The sequence below is a fragment of the Xenopus tropicalis genome, chromosome 6, assembly GCF_000004195.4.
Source record: "Xenopus tropicalis strain Nigerian chromosome 6, UCB_Xtro_10.0, whole genome shotgun sequence".
NCBI classification, from domain to species: Eukaryota; Metazoa; Chordata; class Amphibia; order Anura; family Pipidae; genus Xenopus; species Xenopus tropicalis.
Window position 1 is genome coordinate 117,797,549 of NC_030682.2, and position 24,730 is coordinate 117,822,278.

The 24,730-nt window shown below is 37.1% G+C and overlaps 1 protein-coding gene across 1 annotated transcript; it reads right to left on the reverse strand.

Annotated features, from left to right (window-relative positions):
• Positions 1-4,070: 4,070 nt before the first annotated feature.
• On the reverse strand, positions 4,071-21,581 carry mcmdc2 (minichromosome maintenance domain containing 2). The gene is made up of 14 exons (XM_012965278.3): positions 21,417-21,581; positions 19,020-19,150; positions 17,730-17,789; positions 16,645-16,840; positions 15,248-15,370; positions 15,050-15,157; positions 14,030-14,158; positions 11,772-12,009; positions 9,541-9,746; positions 8,730-8,890; positions 7,290-7,469; positions 6,628-6,767; positions 5,884-5,993; positions 4,071-4,711 (listed from the first exon to the last, which is right to left on the reverse strand). The coding sequence occupies exons 1-14, from the start codon at positions 21,520-21,522 to the stop codon at positions 4,545-4,547; spliced, it is 2,055 nt and encodes a 684-aa protein (XP_012820732.2). The 5' UTR covers positions 21,523-21,581; the 3' UTR covers positions 4,071-4,544.
• Positions 21,582-24,730: the final 3,149 nt, after the last annotated feature.

Consider the following 24,730-nt stretch of genomic DNA (forward strand, 5'->3'; position numbering starts at 1 on the left):
CCCCCAGCGATCATACCTCTCCTTCTCCTTTAAATCTAGCAATAATTCTATTGAATAGTTATCTGTTTTCTTATAGAAAGAGGGTATAAATTATTCAAACATTAAAACAATAACAACATATACCCCTTGTTGCAAATGTTGCAAATAAATTAAACTTATCTCCTAACTCATCAAAATAACTGTAAAATGGCTAAGAAGTGGTTGTTTAATCTCAGTTAAAACCTACTCCTCCTATAAGGGGCACATTCATCAAATCACAAGTTCGAATCCCGAAATGGGTAAAATTCGGATAGGATACGATAATTTCTGATGATCGCAAATATCACGAAAATGCTTACGAAAAAATTGGAATAGTCACGATAATAACATATTGGCGCTCCTAAAGTCACTAAATTTTCGTATCGAACGATGGTAAACTGCAGGAAAACCTTTCCGACTTTGATCCTTCTGTGCATGATTTTGGAAGCCTCCCATAGGAATCAATGGCAGCTCCAACCTGGCCCAAGGAAAGTCACGATACTGAATCCGAAACTTTCGTACTCGGCGCAACAATACAATTTTGTCGCACAAATTTTGTCACAAAGTAAAAATTAGTTGCGCAAAGGTACGAAAAATATGCTTAGTACGAAAAAGTCGCATTCGGAGCATTCGTACATTAAAAAATGTGCCCCTAAGCATAAGGCCAGGTACCAAAAATAGAAAGACATGGTTTCATTATACATAGCTCGTATTGCCCTTTATGCTAAATATTCTGCTGTACCACGGCATTCTGTGTGTGCATTAATGGAAGTGATTATGTATGCTGGGCTCGGGACAAGTTTCAGTAAAATATGCAAGGCTACCAAGCAGGCACAGACTGATTAATCATTATATTAAATCTCCCATGGTAAGCCTTCACCAGCCAATAATATTAGGTTTTACACATTCCAATGTTTTTTTATTCCAACTTACATTTTTTATTGTCAGAACATGTGTTTTACTGCTCCCAAAAGAATGGTTATTTTGCTTCTTTATCAAATATGCTTGATACCAACAGTGTACAGGGGAGGGGGATAGCCTAAGTAGCTGTTATGTGCAGCACTGTTTAGGATTCTATGAAAAGTCTCAGGTTGCCAAATAATGACAGAAATAATAGACTTTGCACTTGTGTTCCAGTGACACCTTGTGTTTCAGCGCAGGAGAGAAGGTTGCTATAAACTTCCAGTCTTTCACAGACAGGATATTGAGGGCAAAACAGTCTCTTCGATATTGTCCTGTGCCATAAACTGCTGTGCAATAAACTTTTGGTGCTGAGTTCTGAGTGATGTAGCCAGGACAGCAGTGCAAAGGTGGGGCTGGGAAATGCCAGTCCAATGGATTAGGTACTGTAAGTGAAGGGGCCCATTTAGTAATGTTCCTATTTTTTTCACAATTCATGTTTTTTATGAATATACTCAATGTTTTTGTGAAATTAATTTGTTGCCAAATTCGTTGGCAATAAATGTTGGCATTTATTATAAAAAAAAACACGTCAAAAATATGCTAAGTAGGACTCAGCACGGTATTCGGCCAAATCTTTAACGAAGGATTAGGGGTTCGGCAGAATCCGAAAAAAGTGGATTCGGTGCATCCCTAGTTAGAGCTGCATTATTTCCTGTCATGTGATCTCTGAGGGAGCACACAGCCCATCACTAAATGGTGGCTCAAGGGAAAGGGTGTAAAAGGGCAATATATACTGACATAAATACTGTATATTCCAGTTTGGTAAGATTCGTTAATAGGCCACTTAATAAGATCTGTTGACAAAGTATTCATTCTGGGGGTATAGTTTCCTATAAACATGATTTAAACAGTTAAATGGTTAGGAAAAAATCCTGCCAGTCTCTTACCAACAGATTTTTAGTGCTAAAAATAACTCTTTAATTAAAATCTAAGTGGGGTATAATACTCTGGGCATGAACTGTGTTAATCTCATACCTTCCACCAAAACCAGTGGTTCCTTATAATAAACAATCCCAGCCTCGTAAACGTATAGATATACTGTAGTTATTATATATGCCTAAGTGCGCCTGTGTGTATTAGGTCTGGCACCGATTCTTACTGCTGATGGGATGAAAATGCCACAACTATTTAAAACCAAATTATAAAACATGTCATAGGAAATTAAACTGAAATACATTTCTATTAAATATTTGTTCAAATCACTTTCTATTTAGGGAGGACATGCTATTGGATTAACATTGCATGGGAATGATTGATACTATTAGCATGCTACAAAGGCAACAAGCATGAGTCGAGAATTTAGTGTGAGACAATACTGCCCCCTTGCTTTCTTAGAGGTCACAGAATACTTGAGGCTGTTTATATATATATATATGTGTGTGTTTACAGATTAACTAGTTAAACGTCAGCTGCAGCCTTGCTCTTATTCGTTATGGCAATAGGTCAAAATGGCTGGACTTGCATCCAAACTAATGGCATCCATTATCCGGAAACCAGTTATCCAGAAAACTCCCAGTTACAGGACGGCCATCTACCATAGACTTTATATTAATCAAATAATGCAAATTTTTATAATTAATCCTTATTGGATTTATGTAACCTTAAAATTGTTTTTAGTAGACTTTAAGTATGGCAGTCCAAATTATGAAAAGACCCCCTTATCCAGAAAACGCCAGGTCTTAAGCATTCTGGATAAAGGGTTTCCAGCTAACAAATCCCATACCTGTACAAGTAAAGTACATGCTTGCATTAAATAATGAATATTTACAATTTGTCATCTTATAATGTGTTAGTGTCACCTATTTCACAATTCCTATTGTATCACTAGAGAATAAGCATTTAAAATGCCCTTATACCTCTCTGTGTGGGTTAATCGTTAAATTGTTGTTCAGTCACTGTGGATCACAATCATTCTGGTCAGAGAATCTGGTTTGCTAATGCCTTCCATTGCCATGCACAGGAGGTCTCTTTTCAACCCAGAATTAACAAACTGCAAATCCCAACCTGATAACATTCATTTGTTTGTGCAATCTGGTGGGGCCAAACTGAAGATAACTAGAATATTCAGCCCACTAACCTAGCAGATCATAAAGCTCAGTCAGCAGCAAGTATCTATATATTACAACCCCGGACTTAAGTGTGAGAGCCCTTGGTAGTTACACTGTTTGTGTTCGGGAATTGCAATTGTTTGCACTTTGCACTGCACATGGCGCTGGCCAACGCTCCCAACTTGTGTGTCTGCATGAAGCTCATGAGTACAGCAGTGCATAATGCAGGGAGCACTGTATTCATGGTAGAAGCACAGGTCCTTGCACTCTGGAGCTAAATGTGGGGCATGGTGCAAAAGATACTGGCATTTTGCATCTGTCTTTTTTTGCACCTAGCACCATGTCTTTAACTTCTTAAATAAGTCCTTAAATGTGCAGCTAACATATTAGTGGTAGAAAATCTCTTTGCACTAGATACAATAAATTGCTTTCCAGCTATCTCTGCTTAAACTGTTCAAAAACTCAAGCTTTAATGTGTATTTAAATCCCTATTGGTTAGAGAACCAAAGCATACTGTATATGTAAAACCCAAGGTATTATAAACTGTATGATGACTCCTATAATTGTATATAAAGAGCAAAACTCTGTATAGATATGCTTCTATACAGTTGGCACAAATGGAAATGACAGTAAAAGTAAACTTTATTTTATTGTCCATATATTAAATGTCCGTCCTATACATAACTGGAAAAATATTACTAAAGAAGAATAAATAATTGCCTTTTTAACAGTATAGGTGGACATAAACACACACATGCTTGACTGGCATGGGCAGTTAATGCATCATTATTAGGGCATACACCTTAAACTATTCGGTCCCCTGCAAATAGAAGAGCCCGCAGAAAGTGGCAAGAGTGTAGGCCAGGTCAAAGCAAGAAAGCTTGTTGATTGCCTGGTCCTTAAAAACCATATTAACCTAAGAGTAGTCCCTAAAATGAGGCATTAGAGCATATATATTTATGGTGTTATGTAATTAAAGGCAGTTTGCCCAGGAGCAGTAACCTATAGCAACCAATCAGTAGGTAGCATTTACTGGTCACCTGTTTGATAGCAAACATCTTATTGGTTGCTATAGGTTACTGCTCCTGGGCAAACTTAGTGCCTTTTATTACATATGCATATACATAAAATGCAGAGTTTAAAGACATTTTTCATGTTGCCCCATTATTATGGGAACTGTAGGATGAAGAAATTGAACATTATAATAAAAGCACATTTTATAAGCTATTCAAAATTAAAATACTTGTAATCCTAAAATCCCCAGGTGTTGTCCATTACTGCAAATGACAGTCTGCCAGCTTTGGACATTTCTCAGCTGACTGAAAAATCAGGCTGGGAATTTAATTAACACATGTTACTACCACTAACTACTAACCGGCCAGTAAAGAAAAATAATGGGCCAGAAACTTGGACACATAACATAGAATTTTGCAGATGATGACCACTACAGAGGTTGGTTTTTTTTTTTTACAGAATTTAAAAACAGAATTTATTTGGCATTCAGGATAGTGAGCCTTATTCTTCAGAAGCAGAGGCAGTGGTTCCATGACCATAAGTAAATACAAACTGGAGCAGCTGCTGGTAGGTTTCTCTGAGGTACAGATCTCGCTGATGCAAACTGCTTTCATCATAGAGCTCCACAGGGAATAAAGCACTTGGAGATACATAAAATGCAGAACTGCCTAGACACAAATAAGATGTGTTTTCAGACATCAGGGGCTGAGTTAGCAAGTCCTGCTAACCCAGCCCCCCAAACATATTTGTTCAAACCCTCATACACAACAAAGTTTTACTATCCTATATGTACCGTATATACTTGAGTATAAGCCGATCCGAATATAAGCCGAGGTACCTAATTTTACCTAAGAAAACTGGAAAAAAACTTATTGACTCGAGTATAAGCCTAGGGTCTAGTGCAGAATGGGACAGACAAGGATGGTAGATAAAGATGAATTTGGGAGTGGGCCAGAGCACTGGAAGGTCTGGTTGCGGGTGGCCTAATTTGCACACAAAGGACAGAGGGTGCTAGTCTGGAGGGACCTATGGCACCCGACTCGAGTATAAGCCGAGGGTGAGTTTTTCAGCACATTTTGGGTGCTGAAAATCTAGGCTTATACTCGAGTATATACAGTAAGTGCTAGTATAAGGGATTTGTAATACTGCTAATAGTCTGAAGAGCATTCTGTCAAAAGATTTGGGATAATCCAGTACTTTATAGTATAAAATAGAATGTGTGTCTCAAGTTGCTTAAATCCATAATCCATTTGCACCTCAGGTATGCCTGCTTAGTATTTTTGTACCATTTAAATTTTATCACCCAATCTTTCTTCACATTAGCACTTTATATTATGCCCATCAAAAATTCGACCCACACCAAACTCTAATCCACCCACTTTTAACCCAAACCTAGCCTGAGCAGTTCCTTTCTGACAGCATTGGAGTTGGCTGGGAGGGCACAAGTATACATACGAGCAACAGCAGGTGGGCAAAGGAGGAGGAAATGTGATGAAATTGATAAAAAGTAATTGGCCTGCCTAAACCCACCTAATCCATAGGTTAACCCATGGGTTCTGTGGGTTTGGATTGGCTCTCAAATCCCTAATGAGCAACGCATGGACTTTGTGCCATTAAGTGCTTTTAAACAGAAGATTGGGCAACAGCAAATTTAAAGGAACAAAACCATAGTTTGTTGGAATTTGTAAATAGTTGTATACAGGTAGTGATTAAGCTAAAGTAAGATATCCATTTTAAGGAAATGTGTACTTGTGTGCTGTCAGTAGAAGTTCATCTTAATGCTTTTGATGCAACCTTGGGTTTTTGTAACTTGCCATTATCTAGAATGATAAATGATTACCATGCTTTAAGGTCAAGGATAATTCAAACAACAAAACTGCAACCAGTACATCTTCCTCTAGTACTTCCCTTCTTAGGCTGAGTTTTGCATGTGCCTCTGACATTGAAATCCTAAGGAAAAAGTATTATGAGATTCCTTCACAATAATATAGTTGCATGAACTTGTAGAAATTAGAATAGAATTGTATTGTACGTCTTTGTACTCTACATAGCTCTTTATAAGGTAAAACACACAAAGAATAACAAACTCTGTAATCAAAAGAAAAAGTCTTGTATGTATAGTACTGGGGCCATAGCATCAGTGCAGAGGTAGTTCATATTACATATGGGACTATTAAGGAAGGTGTTATGTAATAAGATTGGGGTAAACCCAGTTAATGCTTTGTTTGGAACACACTTATCATTTAGTGAGATTTGATGTGTATTGAATTTCACTCAGCACTTATGTGCTAGGTATCTGTTTTATAGCAAAATCAATAAACCTGGAACAAATATAGAGAGGCAAAACATTTTTGGTTTCTGATTCTTCACTTAATATTATAAATATTTCCTGATGTAGGTCTATCATATTTATCATATTTCATATCATATTTATCATATCATATATATCATATATATCATATATTGGCAGACTGAAAGAAAACAAAGGCAAATATATATTTGCTGTATGTGTGTAAAGCCCTCTGGGCTAGTAAATTGTGTTACTTTATAAAGGGTGAAATGCCATTCCTGGTAATATACTTACAGATGCCTTAGTGCTGAAGTGGGCATTGTAGATCCATGCGTGTCTGTTCTAACCCTTCGACTTGCCAAATAATAGCCATGGATTAGTGTTACTGATTTTTTGCTAATGTTTACTTGTATATTCTTGGCAAATGCAATCAGCTTTAAATATATAAAACAATGTTTAAATGTGTTAATACTTTTAGTAAAACTATATCTTATAAACTTGCAGGAGGTCCAATATTTTAGCTTTAAATTTTACAGGATTCCAAGCTAAAAACACACCCGTTTCTTAAGTCTACATTCTAAAGTCTAGATTTATACCCTCACACTAACTTATTTAAGGCTGATTATCTGCTGTTGATACTTAAATGTTATACAGAAGACATAGATACTTGTTGGTATTTTTACCTGTGTTGTGTTCCCATGTACATTCATTGACTGTACATGGGTTGCTACCCACTTTCAGTACCAGTACCTAGTTGACTACAGAAGTATTATCATTATTATAGTGAAGTGAGCAAAGTGCATTTTCAAGCACAATTTATCGCCTACCACAATTGTGGGTTATCCGGCAAGATTACTGCAACTGCATACACATTTGCAAATCAGAAACAATTATTTAAAGATACAGAAGTTTCAGTGATTATTAAAGTGCACATACTTGTGTTGTCTATACACTACCTTTTCATAGTCTTGTGTAGTATATAGCTCAGAAGAAGGATAAATATATGTTTCAGGGTTTACTGCTCTTTGGAGGTTGTGGTGCACAAGAAAGAGTGGAGGTTGATTATGTAAGATTTCATTGCAGTAAATGAACATGCCAAACGCATCCAGTAAATTAGAAGGTACCACACTTAGGTCCTATGGCAGAAAGAAAAATAGTCTTGGGATATTCCAAACTGTGAGGCCTGGGGTTACACATACAGTACAAGATGATGATAAATGGAGCATTGCTAAGCCATGTAATATGTGCTGAATAATGGTAAAAGACATTTTAAGGAAATCAGTCTACCACTGAAGGTGGCGTAGAAGTGATCATCACCTTAGTGGGAAACAAACAAAGCATATTCATACAGTAATTGAAGAAAACTGAGGGATTAAAATGCAATCCTGTAAGGGAAGCACTTAACTCATTTACTGAAAAAATAATGCAGAAACAATAGTAATATTCACATGGATGTGACTTTAGAGCCACTTGTCTTTGGCACAAGAACTATGAAGATGGGTTTGAATTTATGGTTCTATCTATTAAACAGATACTATCATCAATTAGGCTGATGACACACGGGCTGATTCTCGGCCTGCAAAAAAACAGTATAAGCTCCTATGCTGGCATCAGCCTTCTTCCTTGCCTGCACCTGGAACCATTGAACCGCCCGGGTGCATGCACGCATACACGGGGGATATCAGCTCTGAAATCAAAATTCTTGCGTTGCTTTGCAAAACAAAAAAAATTGCCAAATGCATTGGACTCAATAGGTGTTTTTTTTTTCGTATGGAAAAATACTAATACTGCCATTGGCATTTCTTCCTGTGTTTCTTGCCATTCTTTTCCAGCGGAAAAAACAACCAAAATGTATGGTGAAAATCAAAAAAACTGTTGCAGCTGGTGAAAAAGTCAACTTTGCCACAAAACTTTACAAGGCGGAAAAAATACACTCATCCACACCTGTATGTAGCAATAATGAGTGCAAATAAATAGAAATTTTGGCATGACTGTACTCTTTAATTTGAAGGAAAACATTTCTCATTAAGCGAATACAGGTATTGGATCCCTTATCTGGAAACTCGTTATCCAGAAAGTTCCGAATTACGGAAAGACCATCTCCCATAGACTCTATTATAAGTAAAAAAAATCGAATTTTTAAAAATTATTTTCTTTTTCTTTATTATAATAAAACAGTACCTGTACTTGATCCCAACTAAGATATAATTAATCCTTACTGGAGGCAAAACAATCCTATTGGGTTTATTAATTATTTAAATGCTTTTTAGCAGACTTAAATTTTGGAGATCCAAATTACGGAAAGATCCCTCATCTGGAAAACCCCAGGTCCCGAGCATTCTGGATAACAGGTCCCATACCTGTACTTTCTTTTCACGCCCCTTGCTGCTACTTACCACTTGACCAATAAAAGTGGTGTCTCTGTGAACATGTTTCTTGGGATATGAATCCATATAAGACCAGAAACTACACTGAACAGGAATACATATTTGATGATTTACATCCTCCCCATATTTCTTTCCAGGAATAAAAACACTGGTACTTCGGCTCTCCAACACTTAAAAAAGATTTGATGATTAATATTTAAAAACAGTAGTATGTTCATGGATTTATGTATAAAAAAAAGTTCTTAAACATAGCTTTTTTTAAAATAAATTATGAAACAGTGATGCTAATCTTAGATGTGAATTTAATTTGTCATTAGGGTTGCCACCAGGTCAGTTTTTACAGGACTTTCCAGTAAAATACCAGCCAGGGCCAGGGCCCAGGCCAGTGTTTCATATTTACCAGCAATGTATTTGCCAGTATATTTATAATCTTATTCTGCCTCTGACCCGCCTTTGATCTGCCCAATCCTGCCCCCCTGCTCTCCCTCCATCACTTCTATAAGCTTGCCTCTTTATAAATTGTTGGTCTGCTCCAGCCACCACGCCATCAACCACCCCCCCCCAACTGGATCATAACCCCACCCTGTGACATCAGTAATCTGCCCCCTCTGTCTCAGCAAATAGGTGCCAACCCTACCTTTCACAAAGGATGCCATCAAAATAAAGACTTTACTTGCCCAACTGATGGGTTACAAAATATACTGAAACAGCTGCCCCACAGGAATGTGCTTAACTGAGTTAACTAGTTAATATCCCAGGATGGCTTCAGGAACCCTGTATAGCTTAATGATTTAATATTGAAATGGCGTTCGTTCATTACCCGACTGCAGGTGGTCAAGTTTATCTTTTTTATGCAAACTCAGATCCCCCATGAAGCAAATTCCACCATTGGCCATCAAAGCACTGCCAGCCTGAATAGTAGCAGTTCCAGTTCCTCTTATATCTTTTATTACAGTTGCAAATAAGTCATTAGATGTATAATGCTGCACTCCGCGTGGTACAAGGCAGATACTGTAACGCATCAGCCTGAGGAAAAATTACAAGTTTTTTAAATGTAGTCAATACCGATGTTACATTTTGTCTGCTATGGTAAAAATGAAACATCACTGACAGATTTTATAAACCATGAGCACAGTTGTCCTGTTCAGAAAAATATGCAACACTGTTGAAAAATTCACAAAACAGAAAAAAATAATGAAATGCAGCTACCACATGACTTTTTTGATGCAACCATGACTTTATTCTCACTCTGCAAATTCTTCTTTCACGGCAGTTTCGTGAAAGATTTTGCTAATGGCGAAATGCAGAATTATGAAGTGAATCCATGCCTGCTGAAAAAATGTGCCCATCGCTAATCAGAAAAGCATCTTCCTGATATTGTAAATGTCATATATATCATGTAATGTTTTCAACATCCATAACTGGCCAAAACAATGGTGCTCTTTTACTTACAGTGGAATAATTTGCCCAAGTCCATTTACCCATTTCAATCAGTAATAGTTTGGATCAGTCTACTGCAGATAGAATAATTAAAACATATTTCTGAGTGGTTTCTGTAGATTACTGAATGGAATACTATGCCTAAAGGTTTGTTTTGAGGTTAGCTGACTACTTAATAGTTTAAGATCATAACAGATAATAGTCCAGATTCAAATCAATAAGAAAGCTTATCTTCTAATTCAATCCTGGATTTTCCCTTAGAGCAAGGTGCCGTTCAATGAGAATAATGTATCTACTTTTTATCACATGAAAACTGTATTGATGTATATGGGTAAAAACTTGTAAAGGTCTGCTGGGGTTTGATCCCAAGACCCCTGGTTGTTGGCAGTTCTCCCTAACAATTGAGCCAGGAGAGCAGCTGGCAAGAGGTGATTGACTTGTGTTTCCATTCACCTGTGTCCTGGGCTTGGTAACATCACCCCAGCAGCCTTATTGGCTAGGTGAGGTCAGCCAATCAGGGCTGACTCTGCCCTATTTAAGCCCAGCCCTTCTCACACACATTGCCTAAACATTGGTTAACATTAAGCACTGTGGCCTGTCCCTAGTTTGTGTTCCCTGTTCTGGCTCCTTGTCTTGTTTCCTTGCCTCCTTTGCTCCTTTGTCTTGCTCCTTTGCTCCTTTTGTCTTGTTCTTGCTTCTGCCTTTATTCCTTGCTTCCCCTGTCCTGTCCCGTCTGGTCTATGCCCGCTCCGTCCTGTCCCGTCTGGTCTATGCCTGTTCTGTCCTGTCTGGTCTATGCCTGCTCCATCCTGTCCTGTCTGGTCTACACCTGCTCCGTCCTGTCCTGTCTGGTCCCATCTGGTCTACGCCCGTTCTGTCCTGTCTATGCTCGCTCCATCCTGTAACAGCCCCTGCCTAAAGGACTCACCTTCTCATTTCCTACTCGTAACAAAACTGAACCTACATTAGAAGAAAAGTTTTTCTCCTCAAGTTTTCACATGATAAACCATAAAATAAAATTTTCTCGTTGATTTGAATAGGGTTGATGCTAAAGATTCATTGACGCTTGGATAGGTATGATGTATGGGTAGTGTTTGTCATTTTTATATTAAAATGTACTAATCGGCAAAGACAAAAATTAAAGCAGTCAAGGTGCTTAAGAATGAGTGGCAGAGAAGAGTGGCAAGAGAAAGAAACACTGAAGAAGAAGCTCCTTACATTGTACATAAAACTATGCCTCCAAGTGTTGTCCAAATGTGCTAATGCCTTAGGTAAAACAGTTAATAAGACAATTAATTATAAGACAATGCTTAGTCTCTGATCATCTGAGTAAGGAAATAATTCAAGCTACCCTGAAACATTGAGCTGAATGTTAAGTAAACTGCAAAAGAAATGTCGTCCTGTGTTGTTGATTGTACATGTTTTTGACATGATTTGTGGAGCTGCCTAGATTTTTTTAATATTTGCAAATGATATAACGGCAGGAGAGGAGCAAATGTGTGGGTTGTCTGTAATGTCAAAGTGTCAGTTGCAGCTATAATACATATTTAAGATATTTCCATTCATATTCTGTACATAGGGTAGCAAATATTTGCATTCTCTGTTAATTACCGATCCACAATGAGTGTGTCACTTGTTACAACCAGGAGATCCAGGAAACTTCCATTGTCTTTTTCTTCTTTACATGTTTGCACAAGGCTAAGCAGGATGCATAGTTTTAAAGTGTTGTGAACACCAAGTGGAATGACTTGGGATGCGAACATATTTGCTAGAATGCCAGTAAAAATCCATGGAGAACTCATAGTAGCTGAGTGGAGAGTTTGAAAGCTTTTACTTATGGTTGACGGACCTAGCAAATAAGAAAAAAATGACAACATTCTATCATAAATAAAAGCAGTGTTGCTGGTGTGTATTTTTGGCAAATACCTGATTTTGAAATGAAGCCAATCTTTACAAAAAAGGTATAAAGTTGGCCCTGACTGTAGATGCTTAATTGTAAAGAGATCTTGAAAAACTTGGTTAGAATTTTACTACTAACACGATTAAGGATCAAGATAAACATTGAGTGCCTAATTTATTAGTGTACCGGTATAGGACCCCTTATCCGGAAACACGTTATCCAGAAAGTTCCGAATTACGGAAAGGCCATCTCCCATAGACTCCATTATAAGCAAATAATTATAATTTTCACTGTATTAATAAAACTGTACCTTGTACTTGATCCCAACTAAGATAGAATTAATCCTTATTGGAAACAAAACAATCCTATTGGGTTTATTCAATATTTAAATGATTTTTAGCAGACTTAAGTTATGGAGATCCAAATTACAGAAAGATAATAGGTCCCATACCTGTATTGTGCATCCTATAAGCCTATACATTGTTTATATAAACCATAAATACAAAATTGTTTAAAAATAGTTTTATGCAAACAAATTTCACAGATTTATAATGGAATCCTATACCTGTATTAAAGGGAGGGTAGGGAACTAAATGGAAAGAAAAATTATAATAGAGTGATTTAAATATGTATTTTCTGTGTGGTGTTCAGATTCCATTACTCATGCTGAAATAGACAGGGCAAAGAGTTTTCCTCCTAAAATCACAACACACCACACATCGATTACTTTAGATATTTTGAACCATATTGGCCATGCATTTGTAGGGGAAGTAAAGAGTTAACTTTCCCTATTGTAGAAAGTCCCTTGTAGTCTAACCTACGTACGCCGTAGCCTATTAAAGGGAATAGATGGCATAGTTTTTTCTGTTTTGGACTCCACTTTAGGGAAGGCATGGATGCTGGGTAGTCTGGGGAAGGTGGCTTCAGTACCTTAAAGGCAATAACAACTAAAATCATGAAGTTTTAAAGTTTTAGGCACCCCCAAGTGATTCTAGTTGCATGGGGTAAGCAACTATAATCACTGAAAATCTTGGCCACATTTTTTTTTTATATGTAAGTTATGAAGAACATAAAAATCCAGCAAGTGATCGCTATGAATGAGGGCTTAAGTAAGTGACAGGATAGCTACCGCCATAGCACAATACAGAATAGTGAAGTAGTCAGAGTAGCTAGTATTCTATATTTAATTAAACAAATAGATTAATATGTTAGTTCCCCAAGTGAAACCCATCGGTGCAGGGACTCACCTATCAGTGTAGAGTGTGTCTTGAGTGATTGGCAGACCTATAACAGGCCAAACTATTAGATTTACAGATGATAATTTATACTTGTTGATCTGCTTACAGTAGTTCTATCTGCACTATACTGCTGACCATGCATTCAAGTACCACTTCAGAGTAATTGTTAAAGGGGTAACCCTGGTGCACTGCACTTCCCAACCAAACTTTATTCAGCTGTAGCTGCACTACAAATCCCAGAATAATGTTACTTATAATCAAAGTGACACTAAAAACTACTCTTCAAAATCCTGATTCCAGTGTCACAAAATGAAGGAAAAAAAGACATAATTATCTCTATACAGTATGTAAGATAGCAGCAAGATGCCTGATGAGAGTCAGTGTTCTCATTGGTCACTTCTCTTGCACTTATAATGAGGTTTTTAGTCAGTAGAATACTCATTGGTGAATTTTCCTGCATCTGTAATTACATTTTTGACAATTTCTGTAGCAAAACTAGGGTGCGCAGGGGGACAGCGTTATGACTGAGTTTACAACCCCTTTAAATCCATTATTATCCTGGCTTCCCATATGATATACATATACTCATCTGTAGGCAGATAATTTATTTGATATATTTTACTCTACCAGTGAACTACTTGATAACAGTATAAATAATTCTAGGCTCCATAATCTATGCACACCATAACCGTGCAAACCATCAGGCACAATCCAATATGAAAGGTACTTACTTTCTTCAATGTACTGATGTATATTATTAGCCTCTATACATACAGATATGTGTGGTCCATTGGGCCCACATACTGGAATCCCCACAACTCTATACCTTGCTCCTATTTTCATTTTGTTAATTAGCTCATCTAAAAAGCAAAAGGTTCACATATTAAATAAAAAAAATTCCAAATATAAAAAATACAAGAATAATTCTACACAATTCATATTTTAATGTGTATGTCTGTTATATCTGGGGGTAGAAACAACAGCAGAAAATATGAATAATACCTTAAGGCAACTTCAGCCCTTCTTTCTAAACCATTTTCTAGTGTGATACAATACACTAAATGAAGTTAGTTTTCTATTCTTTAAAAGATGAAAGAGATAGAATTCTATGCAGCCTATGATACAAATCAGCAGATAAGGGCATAGTGACATTGGGATCCTGAAAATGAAAAAAAAACTAAAAGCTCTCCTGGGGTTCATAAAGCTCCTCTTGAATCCATACAGCAATAAGTTATGAATGCTATCTTCACTAAATATGGAAAAAAACTGAGGATCCTGTATTTGCACTAAAAAGTATACCAGATTATCTAAAATGAATTACAATCCCTCTTGTAATTCTGTCCTGTTTCTATTCTGATTTCAAGTTTCTGCTCCAGAAAAGGTGTGCAATTCACTTGGTGCAAGTCGGTTGTGTGGCACAAGATACAAAGGGCGCCCAGAATTAACACTTCTTTTCAGGACTCAATAGTGCTTATAGGACTGGCACTCTGTATGTTGCTTTTTATTTATTTGTTAATGCAAGATGCAAATACAAAAGAGTGCCTATTGATACATGTATATTTGCATTTAAAGTGTAAATCCAAATCATTTTGCACACATTTTTGTGTTTGCACTCATAAATGAGCATTTAGCATAGTTCTCTAGTAGGTATGACTAAATGAAGTGTGGGCATACAATCGAGTGGAAAGGTAAGTAAAAAACATTAATTACAGATACATCTAGTTACCGTTTTCTCAAGTCATGACTCTTACCTCTTACAAACACTGCATAACACTTTAACTGACAGTGGCGGATATTTGTAGAATGCCGCTGAAATATTTGTAATGCCTTGGAGTCAAGTAAATCAACAACCTGTGTTTCTAAAAATGTAAATAATGGGTTGCTTGTTACCTTCAGGAACATTGCTTTCTAGGCTAATTTTTTTATATAACTAATATTGTTATACACACCTCCAAGAACTCTGTATTTCATGTCTTCCCTGAGTAGTGATGCACACAAATCGCATACAAAATCTGTTCGTATGGTTGCAGACTCTGTGGCTCCAGGTACATGCACTCTTATGTATCGAAAACCTGACATATAGTTTCACACACACACAGTTGAACCTTCATTTTTATTTTTCATTCAAGGTACAATTATTTATAGCACAGTTTTGCAAAATATCATTTGTGTAATACTATCACAGAATGAAATTTTATTATGGGGGCTCAAGTCATTTCTTCCATGGTAGTAATTTATAACAAATGCCATACTTATTTTGTCATGGTGTCACTCAGATATTCTATTATTACAAGTGCCCGCCTCTAAAATTAAAGTACAGAATGGCTAAAACAGGCCTCCATGGCAGTCTATCTGTTTGGCATGATAAAGCAACATTTCCCTGCCTTCACAATACCAAATAAATAGTTGGCAGGCAAGGTTTGGCACATAGAACACTGTGCATCTGAATCATTCTCTGCTGCCAGGGAACAGTCACAGATAATAATACAAAAAATCAGACCTACATTAGGACAGGTTTCCACAAAACAGAAACAATCCTTTGCAAAATGAACACATCTTTGTTTTTTTAACATGCCATATACCCCTACTATTGTAGGTTGATCAGGATGTGGCCTGGGGCCAAAAAATAGGGGATGCATATTCTGTTAAGGTAAAAAATGAGGTTTTAACTAAATGTAACAAGAGCAGGAAGTGTGGAGTGGATGCAGTAAATAGAAGAGGGACAGAAAACTACAAAAGTAAACCCACAGTGTAAACAAATGCATAATACAAAAGTCTGAATATTAATATACAAATGTCCATAAGTAAATATGCAAGTCCCTTCACTTGGCTCCTAAAAAGCTGCATTCTTTTGATATTTTTTTTACATGTGATATTACAATTTTCACCATCTAGTACAGGGTTTCTCTGTATGTATCCGTCTTTCACTGAAATAGTAATGTGTGTTTAATTTTCTTAAAACATCGTAGTTGAGGGTGAAAAACAAAACTCTGATTTCCTTGCATCAAACCCCCCAAAATAAAACCCAAAAATGGCTCCCAGCACTCCTAGCACTGTGTTATTCTCTCCTAATTACAGTAATTATAATGCAGGCGTATATACACAATGCAAATGACAATTTATCAACACATTATTTTTCAACCTAGCCAATAAACCTGAGCATCTGCAAGAATTTTATATGTTGTATCTGTCTTCTGTATAGTTATTACTGTATCACAGTTACAAACCATAAAGCTTGCAATATACATATCATTACTTTGTAAAACAAAAATATTTGAATAAGAAGCTTTTGCAAATAACTGTACATTTTATAAATGTAAAAAATATAAATGGATTTCCTCTTTACCTTCAGAAAAAGGGCAGTTTTTCTCAGAGCACAAAAATCTTGCCCCCTGAGTATATTTAGTCACTGGAGACATTGCAATGACTACCCCTTTTATCATGTAAAACCTCTGGGATTTATAATTCATAGGATACTCATGAAGATTTAGGTGGTAAGCATGTAAGTCAGGCAAGTGGGTTAATCTTAGTACCACATTGATCTAGAAAGCAAGAGAAATACAGATGCAAAAATAGAGGTAAGTAGAATTATATCGATTGACAATGCCTGTTTTGTTTAAATGGGAGAGCATTTCTTAGTAGCTTAACGCACAGAATGTCTTAAAGGAACAGTAACACCAAAAAATAAAAGTGTATAAAAGTAACTAAAATGTAATGTTCTGCTGCCCTGCACTGGTAAAAGTGTGTGTTTACTTCATAAAGTCTACTATAATTTATATAAATAAGCTGCTATGTAGCCATGGAGGTAGCCATTCAAAGGAGAAAAGGCACAGACACATAGCAGATAACAGATAAAACACTATTGTACTCTACAGAACTTATCTGTTATCTGCTATGTAACCTGTGCCTTTTCTCCTTTTTTCCAGCTTGAATGGCTGCCCCAGTGGCTACACAGCAGCTTATTATATAAATTATAGTAGTGTTACTATAGCAAACACACCAGTTTTACCAGTGCAGGGCAACAGTGCATTATATTTTTATTACTTTAAAGCTCATTTTTTGGAGTTACTGTTCCTTTAATGGTCTATACTGTATATATTGATAATGGGTGAGTATTTGTCTATATGTCTAATTTGTTGTCACGGCCTCATTGCACCACTGCATAATGTTTTAAATGTAGTGGCGAGCGCAACTTGCCTTTTTTGACATACTGCATTGAGTTTAAAGGACATTCATGCTTTGTGAACAAAATACATATTTGACCTCAGCACCTTCTTCAGAATACCATTCATGGTCTTACATTTGTTAATATAATAAATGTGTCTCACTTTCATCCAAAAGTGGGGAAAAAATAGCTAACTGAACAATTGCTCAATCACAGGATTTCAAAAGGCTTTAGAGTATGTTAAAACTTGGTTCTTCTTAGCTTACCTGAGACTCCTTATGATATGACTCAATTAAAGACAGGGTTCTTATGGCAGTATCACAAACCTAAAATGCAAAATAACTATCAGAAATAATTATAGTAAAAACTACAATGTGAGCTGTACTGAAAGATAGTGTATGTAAAATTGTTTGTTTCTTAAAAAGTATTTTTTCACTTGACATTGCCAATATCGTTTCTGCCATTGAGGCATTAGGGACATTTTCCATATTGACTGATTGAAAATATACACTATATATAAATATAATCTATGTAGCTCCCTTCGCTAATACAACACTGACTTTGTTAGTCATCAATGTATTAGTGAAGGGCTGGCGAGGGGAGACACGTAGGCGTCCTCCTCTCCTGCCCCTACCTTGTATGTCATTTTGGGGTGCAATTTAGCAGCAGCAGGACACACAACCCTGTCTGAGCTGTGCATCATGACACTGTGCTTTTCACTGAGCTCTTGTGCTCCTTAGTGCACTTGCACCCTCGGGGCCTTAAATGACCCTTCTAGTGTGTAGTGCAGTAATGCAGCATTAAAGAGCTTAAGTAAATTGTATAAATGTATCAATGGGTGACTAAGTGGGTGACAGGTATCCTACATAGTGGGAGCACTAAAACACCTTTTCACCAGTAATAATTAGAATATTGTGCTACTCCAGGGCATTTGGTAATAAAGCTTTACAACAAAATATTGAAAAAACTGTTAAATAATCTAAAACACTTTCTGCAGTACTAACAAAGAATGGTCAGCCTTAATAATGCTTTTGAAAATCAGGGGCAAAATATGAATATAAACTGAAACACGGGTATGCGAATATATTAAACAGAAAAAAATAACCCGCCACATCTATTAAAAGCCAATTACTCAGTTTTTGTTGTTGAATTGTGCAAAATACTGGCAGAAGACAAATCACACGTACAAAAAAACCTGCAATACAATATTACCCATCTATCCCAACATATTTGTTCATATATCACCCTACTTCAGTCACCTATTACATTATCCTGCAAACTGTGTCATTGCTTTCTAGGAATGGTAGTACTCTTATGGCAGGCACAGACCAGAAAGTGAGCAGCTCATGTTTTACTGTCAAGCCCTCCAAGGAGAACATGGGTAGAACTGATAGAGGCATATTCCAACTACTATGGCATGAGAGAACATTTATTGAAATGTGTACTTATATACCTGCCACTGCTACAGTAGATACCTTTTCCTATAAATGCAGCTTATCGGTAAGCAAGTATAACACAGTTTCAAAACCACATGAAAACAAACGGAAATATTATACCGACTGGAAGATTTGTGCAGCTCTCAGTGGTTCATGCAGTATGTAGTTTCCAAGTGTAGCATCCAGTTCTGTTATGTCTGTAGGGTTAATGGAGATTACAAACCGGTATACAGCATAGCTATGTTTTGATTCTATAGGAAGAGAAAAGAGATGGATTATCAAACCTTGGCTGCATTATTTTGGCATCATCCTATTGAATACTTGAGTTAACTACACGTATGGGTAACCCCTTTTCCAGAAAGCTCTGACTTACTGAAAGGCCATCTCTCATAGACTCCATTTTAATCAAATAATGCAAAATCTTCAAAGTGATTCCCTTTTTCTCTGTAAAACAGTACCTTGTACTTGATCCAAACTAAGATATTATTAATTCTTATTGGAGGCAAAACAATTCTGTTGGGTTTAATGTTTAAATGATTTTTTAGTTGACAAGGTATGGAGATCCAAAGTACAGAAAGATCCCTTGTCCAGAAAACCCCCAGGTCCCCTGCATTCTGGATCACAGGCCCCATACCTGTATTTTAAATTTGCGACACAGAAATTGCAATAATAAATTATCTGATAGAATTAGCGTTCAAGCCAGAAAGAGTATTTTTCTACGTATAAACAAAATGCACTTTTTTCTGCTCATTTGGCAATATACTTATTAGACAGTTGATATGGAATGGCATTGATTGTTAATATGTGCCAGAGATAATGTACAAAAACTAAAGGCCAAGTGTGGAACATTAATACAGGTATCGGACCCCTTATCCGGAAACCCATTATCCAGAAAGCTCCGAATTACGGAAAGCCCGTCTCCCATAGACTCCATTATAAGCAAATAATTCAGAATTTTAAAACTGATTTCCTTTTTTTATGTAGAAATAAAACAGAACCTTGTAATTGATCCCAACTAAGATATAAATAATCCTTATTGGATGCAAAACAATCCTATTGGGTTTAATTAATGTTTTATTAATTTTTTAGTAGACTTAAGGTATGGAGATCCAAATTATGGAAAGACCCCTTATCCGGAATACCCTTGGTCCCGAGCATTCTGGATAATGGGTCCTATACCTGTAATATGAAATTAGGTGTAATTTAATTAAAATGGGGTTAATTTTTTGGAGTAAAACATTACACTGAGGTGTTCCTGGGAATTCCAGCCACAACTCCCAGCTCAGTTCCTTCTAATATCTTATATCTTCCTTACCCAAACTTGAAGACTACAGGATAAATAAATCTAATAAAACAAACTTACAGTCTCTGCTGAGTCATCTTGTATTATTCCACTGAATCTAACTTGAAACATGCCCCTGTGAACCTTTTTTCCCTCATCTATAGCCAAAACAGCAAAGATATTAAATGCCAGAGAAATGCAATAAAGCTGCTGGCACATGTTTACCCTCTTAACCTCCTGTATTGGTCAGTATCTGTAATGTACTTTGTATGTTTAATGAATACACCCTTCTAGTGTACAATGCTGTGTAATTTGTTGACACTTACCTGCTGCAGATATTATTAACATTTATTTATAAAGCATATAAACATATTTGGCAGCGCTGTACAATAAGTGGGTTACATACATTGGACATGCAGAGTAACATATAAAGCAATCAATAACCGATACAAGAGTGGAAGAGAGTCCTGCCCAAAAGAGCTTACAATCTACAAGATCATAAAATGTATGGTCTTTGCAGGAAAGGCTTAGCCTCTCATAGACCATAAATGTTATTCTTTTCCTGGTAAGGTTACTGCTTTATCAAGAAGCCCCACTACCTACCATCATACCATGGTGACATAGGTTTACAGCCTGGTAGCTTTGTGTAGATATATTCATCCATTTTGAATTTAAAATCAGACATTTGAAAACAAATATATATGTTTTTCTGGGGCAATTTACTGTTACGGGCAAATTTGTGGTGTGGTGTATGGAAAATTCCGTATTGTATTGCCATGAGTTCTTGATCTAGTCAGGAGTCTCTACAATACTTGGGAGACATGGGGCTTTCTATAACAGTGTTTTTGGGCATATAATAGAATGTGTAATTTTTAAAAATATATAATCTAAACATTCCCCCTACAAGATCATTTACTAAAAGGCTGATATACTGGTAGAGGTGCTAGTAAAACTGCGACAAAGCCGTTACTGACACCAACAAATAGGACCTTTACTTTAATATTCTAACTTGCAGTAGACTGTTCAGATTACATTATTGCTCTGGGCAGTTGCAGTGGTACAATTTAGAACCTCTGTTGATAAATCATCCCCCTCTGTGACAGAAACTAAACAAAATAATTTAAGTGTGTATGAAAATGAAAAGAGCGTCATAAAAATGGTGACATGATTCCTACTGCTAAAAAGGAAGGTTATTTATTTCCAAGGTCAGCCATCTTGTTATATCTGTACCATACCATTATATCTCTTACAGTCCTCTGTGAACTTCTGCAGCCCCCCGCTCCTGTCCATATAGACAAGGGCAGCTTCTCTCAGGCAACACACACTCGGCGCCCCATTCATCTCTCCCTGTCAGACATGCACAGTTCCTCTCACACTGCATCACATGACTACAGGAAGCTGGATAAGGCGGGAAAACCTGTGTCTGGATTGTGGCCAGCTAGACTCTCTCCCTTCTTCTATAGTAAAACTCACCACAGTCCTCACCTTTCCAACAATATAACTGTAAATCCATGTTTTAAGATTCATTTATACATTTTTTCGTTATTGGTATTAATTGCTAAACCATGCCTGCTTTTCAGAGGGTGGAGGCAACAACATTTAACCCATCATGACCCACATTGTAAAGTGGTAATAGATTCAGATAAGTCTAGGAAATAATCCAACCACTAAATAGCTCCACACGAGTACCACATTATAAGACTGCAGAACCATAGCTGAAAAGGGTGCAGATTGACAGACCTGACTTGCTGGAGGAGACTGGCTTTTGCAACATTGTTTAAAAAGTCATAACCAGGAGTTCAGCAAATGTTGCTTTCAATACTAATTACATTTACACATAACTTTTAAAGCCCAATTTTCAATAAACTCATTGGAAAGTTGCCTAGAATTGTGTTTTTTTAAATTAGGTAAACACTTATTTTTTGGGTTGACGTGCCCTTTAACACCCAGTTAATCTGAGGGACCACGCCTCTTACAGTATTTAGGGCTTTACCCCCACCTCTGGCAATGCCCCTTGCAATGCAGCCTTTGAGAGACAAGTGGTGTCCACATAAAGCCCTTTCTGTCCATGATCAGAAGTCTACAAAGAACAAAAAAAACCTTGTGTGTACAAAGTACACGGTATGGACACAAAGAAAGGAGACCAAGGAAAGTACTTCCAGGGGTTCATTGGTGGGTAATTTTACGATGGCATCAAAACTGACACCATTATCACTAAGGAAAATATGTTCTACACTGTGCTTATTGTACCAAAGTGGATGCTAATTTGTGTCAGTGTTGGTATATCACACACAGGGTACACTGTATGCTATTTAGGGAGGAGTCTCGATTGATCTGGAATTCTGTGGAAAATGCGCCATTGTGGGTAACAAACATCCACTTTTGCACACTGAACTTGTGTTTATAAATGAGCCTTATGCTGCTAAGAAAATACAGAGAAAGCTTAGGGGCTGATTTACTAACCCACGAATCCGACCCGAATTGGAAAAGTTCCGACTTGAAAACGAACATTTTGCGACTTTTTCGTATGTTTTGCGATTTTTTCGGATTCTGTACGAATTTTTCGTTACCAATACGATTTTTGCGTAAAAACGCGAGTTTTTCGTATCCATTACGAAAGTTGTGTAAAAAGTTGCGCATTTTGCGTAGCGTTAAAACTTACGCGAAAAGTTGCGCATTTTTCGTAGCGTTAAAACTTAACGCTACGAAAATGCGCAACTTTTCGCGTAAGTTTTAACGCTACGCAAAATGCGCAACTTTTTACGCAACTTTCGTAATGGATAGGAAAACTCGCGTTTTTACGCAAAAATCGTATTGGTAACGAAAAATTCGTAAAGAATCCGAAAAAATCGCAAAACATACGAAAAAATCGCAAAGTACCGATCATTACGAAAAAAACGCAATCGGACTTCATTCGACCCGTTCGTGGGTAAGTAAATCAGCCCCTAAGTGTTGCAGCATTTGCTTACAAACATAGTCCACCAGATGGAGCAGTGATACCAGAATTTTTTGATTCACTAAGCTTCTATGTGGTTAACTTTATACACTGTACATCAGGGGTCCCCAACCTTTCTTACTTGTGAGCCAGAGTCAAATGTAAAAAGACTTGGAAAGCAACACGAGCATCATAAAAGTTCATGGAGGTACCAAATAAGGGCTAAGATTGGCTATTAGGCAGCCTCTGTGCACACTATCAGCTTACAGGGGCTTTATTTGGTAGGAAATCTTGTTTTTGTTCAACCAAAACTTGCCCCCAAGTCAGGAATTCAAAAATAACTCCCTGGTTTGGGGGCACTGAGAGCAACATCCAAGGGGTTGGGGAGCAACATGTTGCCCCCGAGCCATTGGTTGGGGATCACTGCTGTACATCATGTGAGAAAGTAAACTGATTGCTGCCATATCCTCCCCCTTGAAGAATACTCAAATGTTTGTGCAGACAGATCCATGGCAAACTGCCCTGGGATTTTTTTTATGTACTCACGGATAAATGGTTTCAGAAAACAAACTATTTTATATTTGTTTCACAAGACTTGCTACAAACTGCTTTAATGCCTGAATCCCATAGCTGTAGAACTGTAGTTAAATACTAATTTCTAGCCCCTTGGGTGAGAGAAAAAATTATTTTGAGTTTAAGCTGCATCAAGAAGCCAAACTGTAGACACACCTCTACTTGAAGATAAAAAAAGAAAAAAAACAATAGCAAAACAAAACCTACAGCCGGAAGATTTCATATTTCTGAGTCATTGGTGGTTCCACTGGGGGCAATGTTGGATTTGCCTATACCTCCCTTATAGTAACTCTGTCATTACCATCTTCTTGTGGTGGGAACACATAGACATGGCAGCTCCTGCAAGCAGCTGTTGGTGTATGTCAGCTGATATGGAAAACTAGCATTCATCACCCTAGTACAGGTATGGGACCTGTTATCCAGAATGCTTGGGACATGGGGTTTTCCAGATAAGGGATCTTTCCTTAATTTGGATCAACCTAAATTAAAGTAAGTCTTCTAAAAATCATTTAACCATTGAAAAAAAAAAACAATAGGATTGTGTTGCACTGAATAAGGATTGATTATATCTTAGTTGGGATCAAGTACAAAGCACTGTTTTGTTATTACAGAGAAAAAGGAAATCATTTTCAATAATTATATTTGCTTATAATAAAGTCTATGGGAGATGGCCTTTCCATAATTCGGAACTTTCTGGGTAACAGGTTTCCGGATAATGGATGCCATACCTGTATCTTCTTTTAAAATGGTGTTTCTCGCAAATATCAATGAGCCTATGCATAAGTCTGTGTGCTTTCAATTCATTTTTTTTATCAAGGATCCCTCTTTCCTGTGGATTCAGCCAAATATGCCAGAGGGACTGCTGTAAGATGCCACAGACACTCACTAATTATTAGGCTGGTGGGGGGGGGTGCTCTTTGGGCCTCTATGTACTTGAAGTGCCAGGGCATAGCAGTCCAGACCTAATATGAAGTGGCTGTGCAATAAAACAATGCAAGTAATGAGAAGAGAAAATAAAGATCATTATGAAATACACAACAC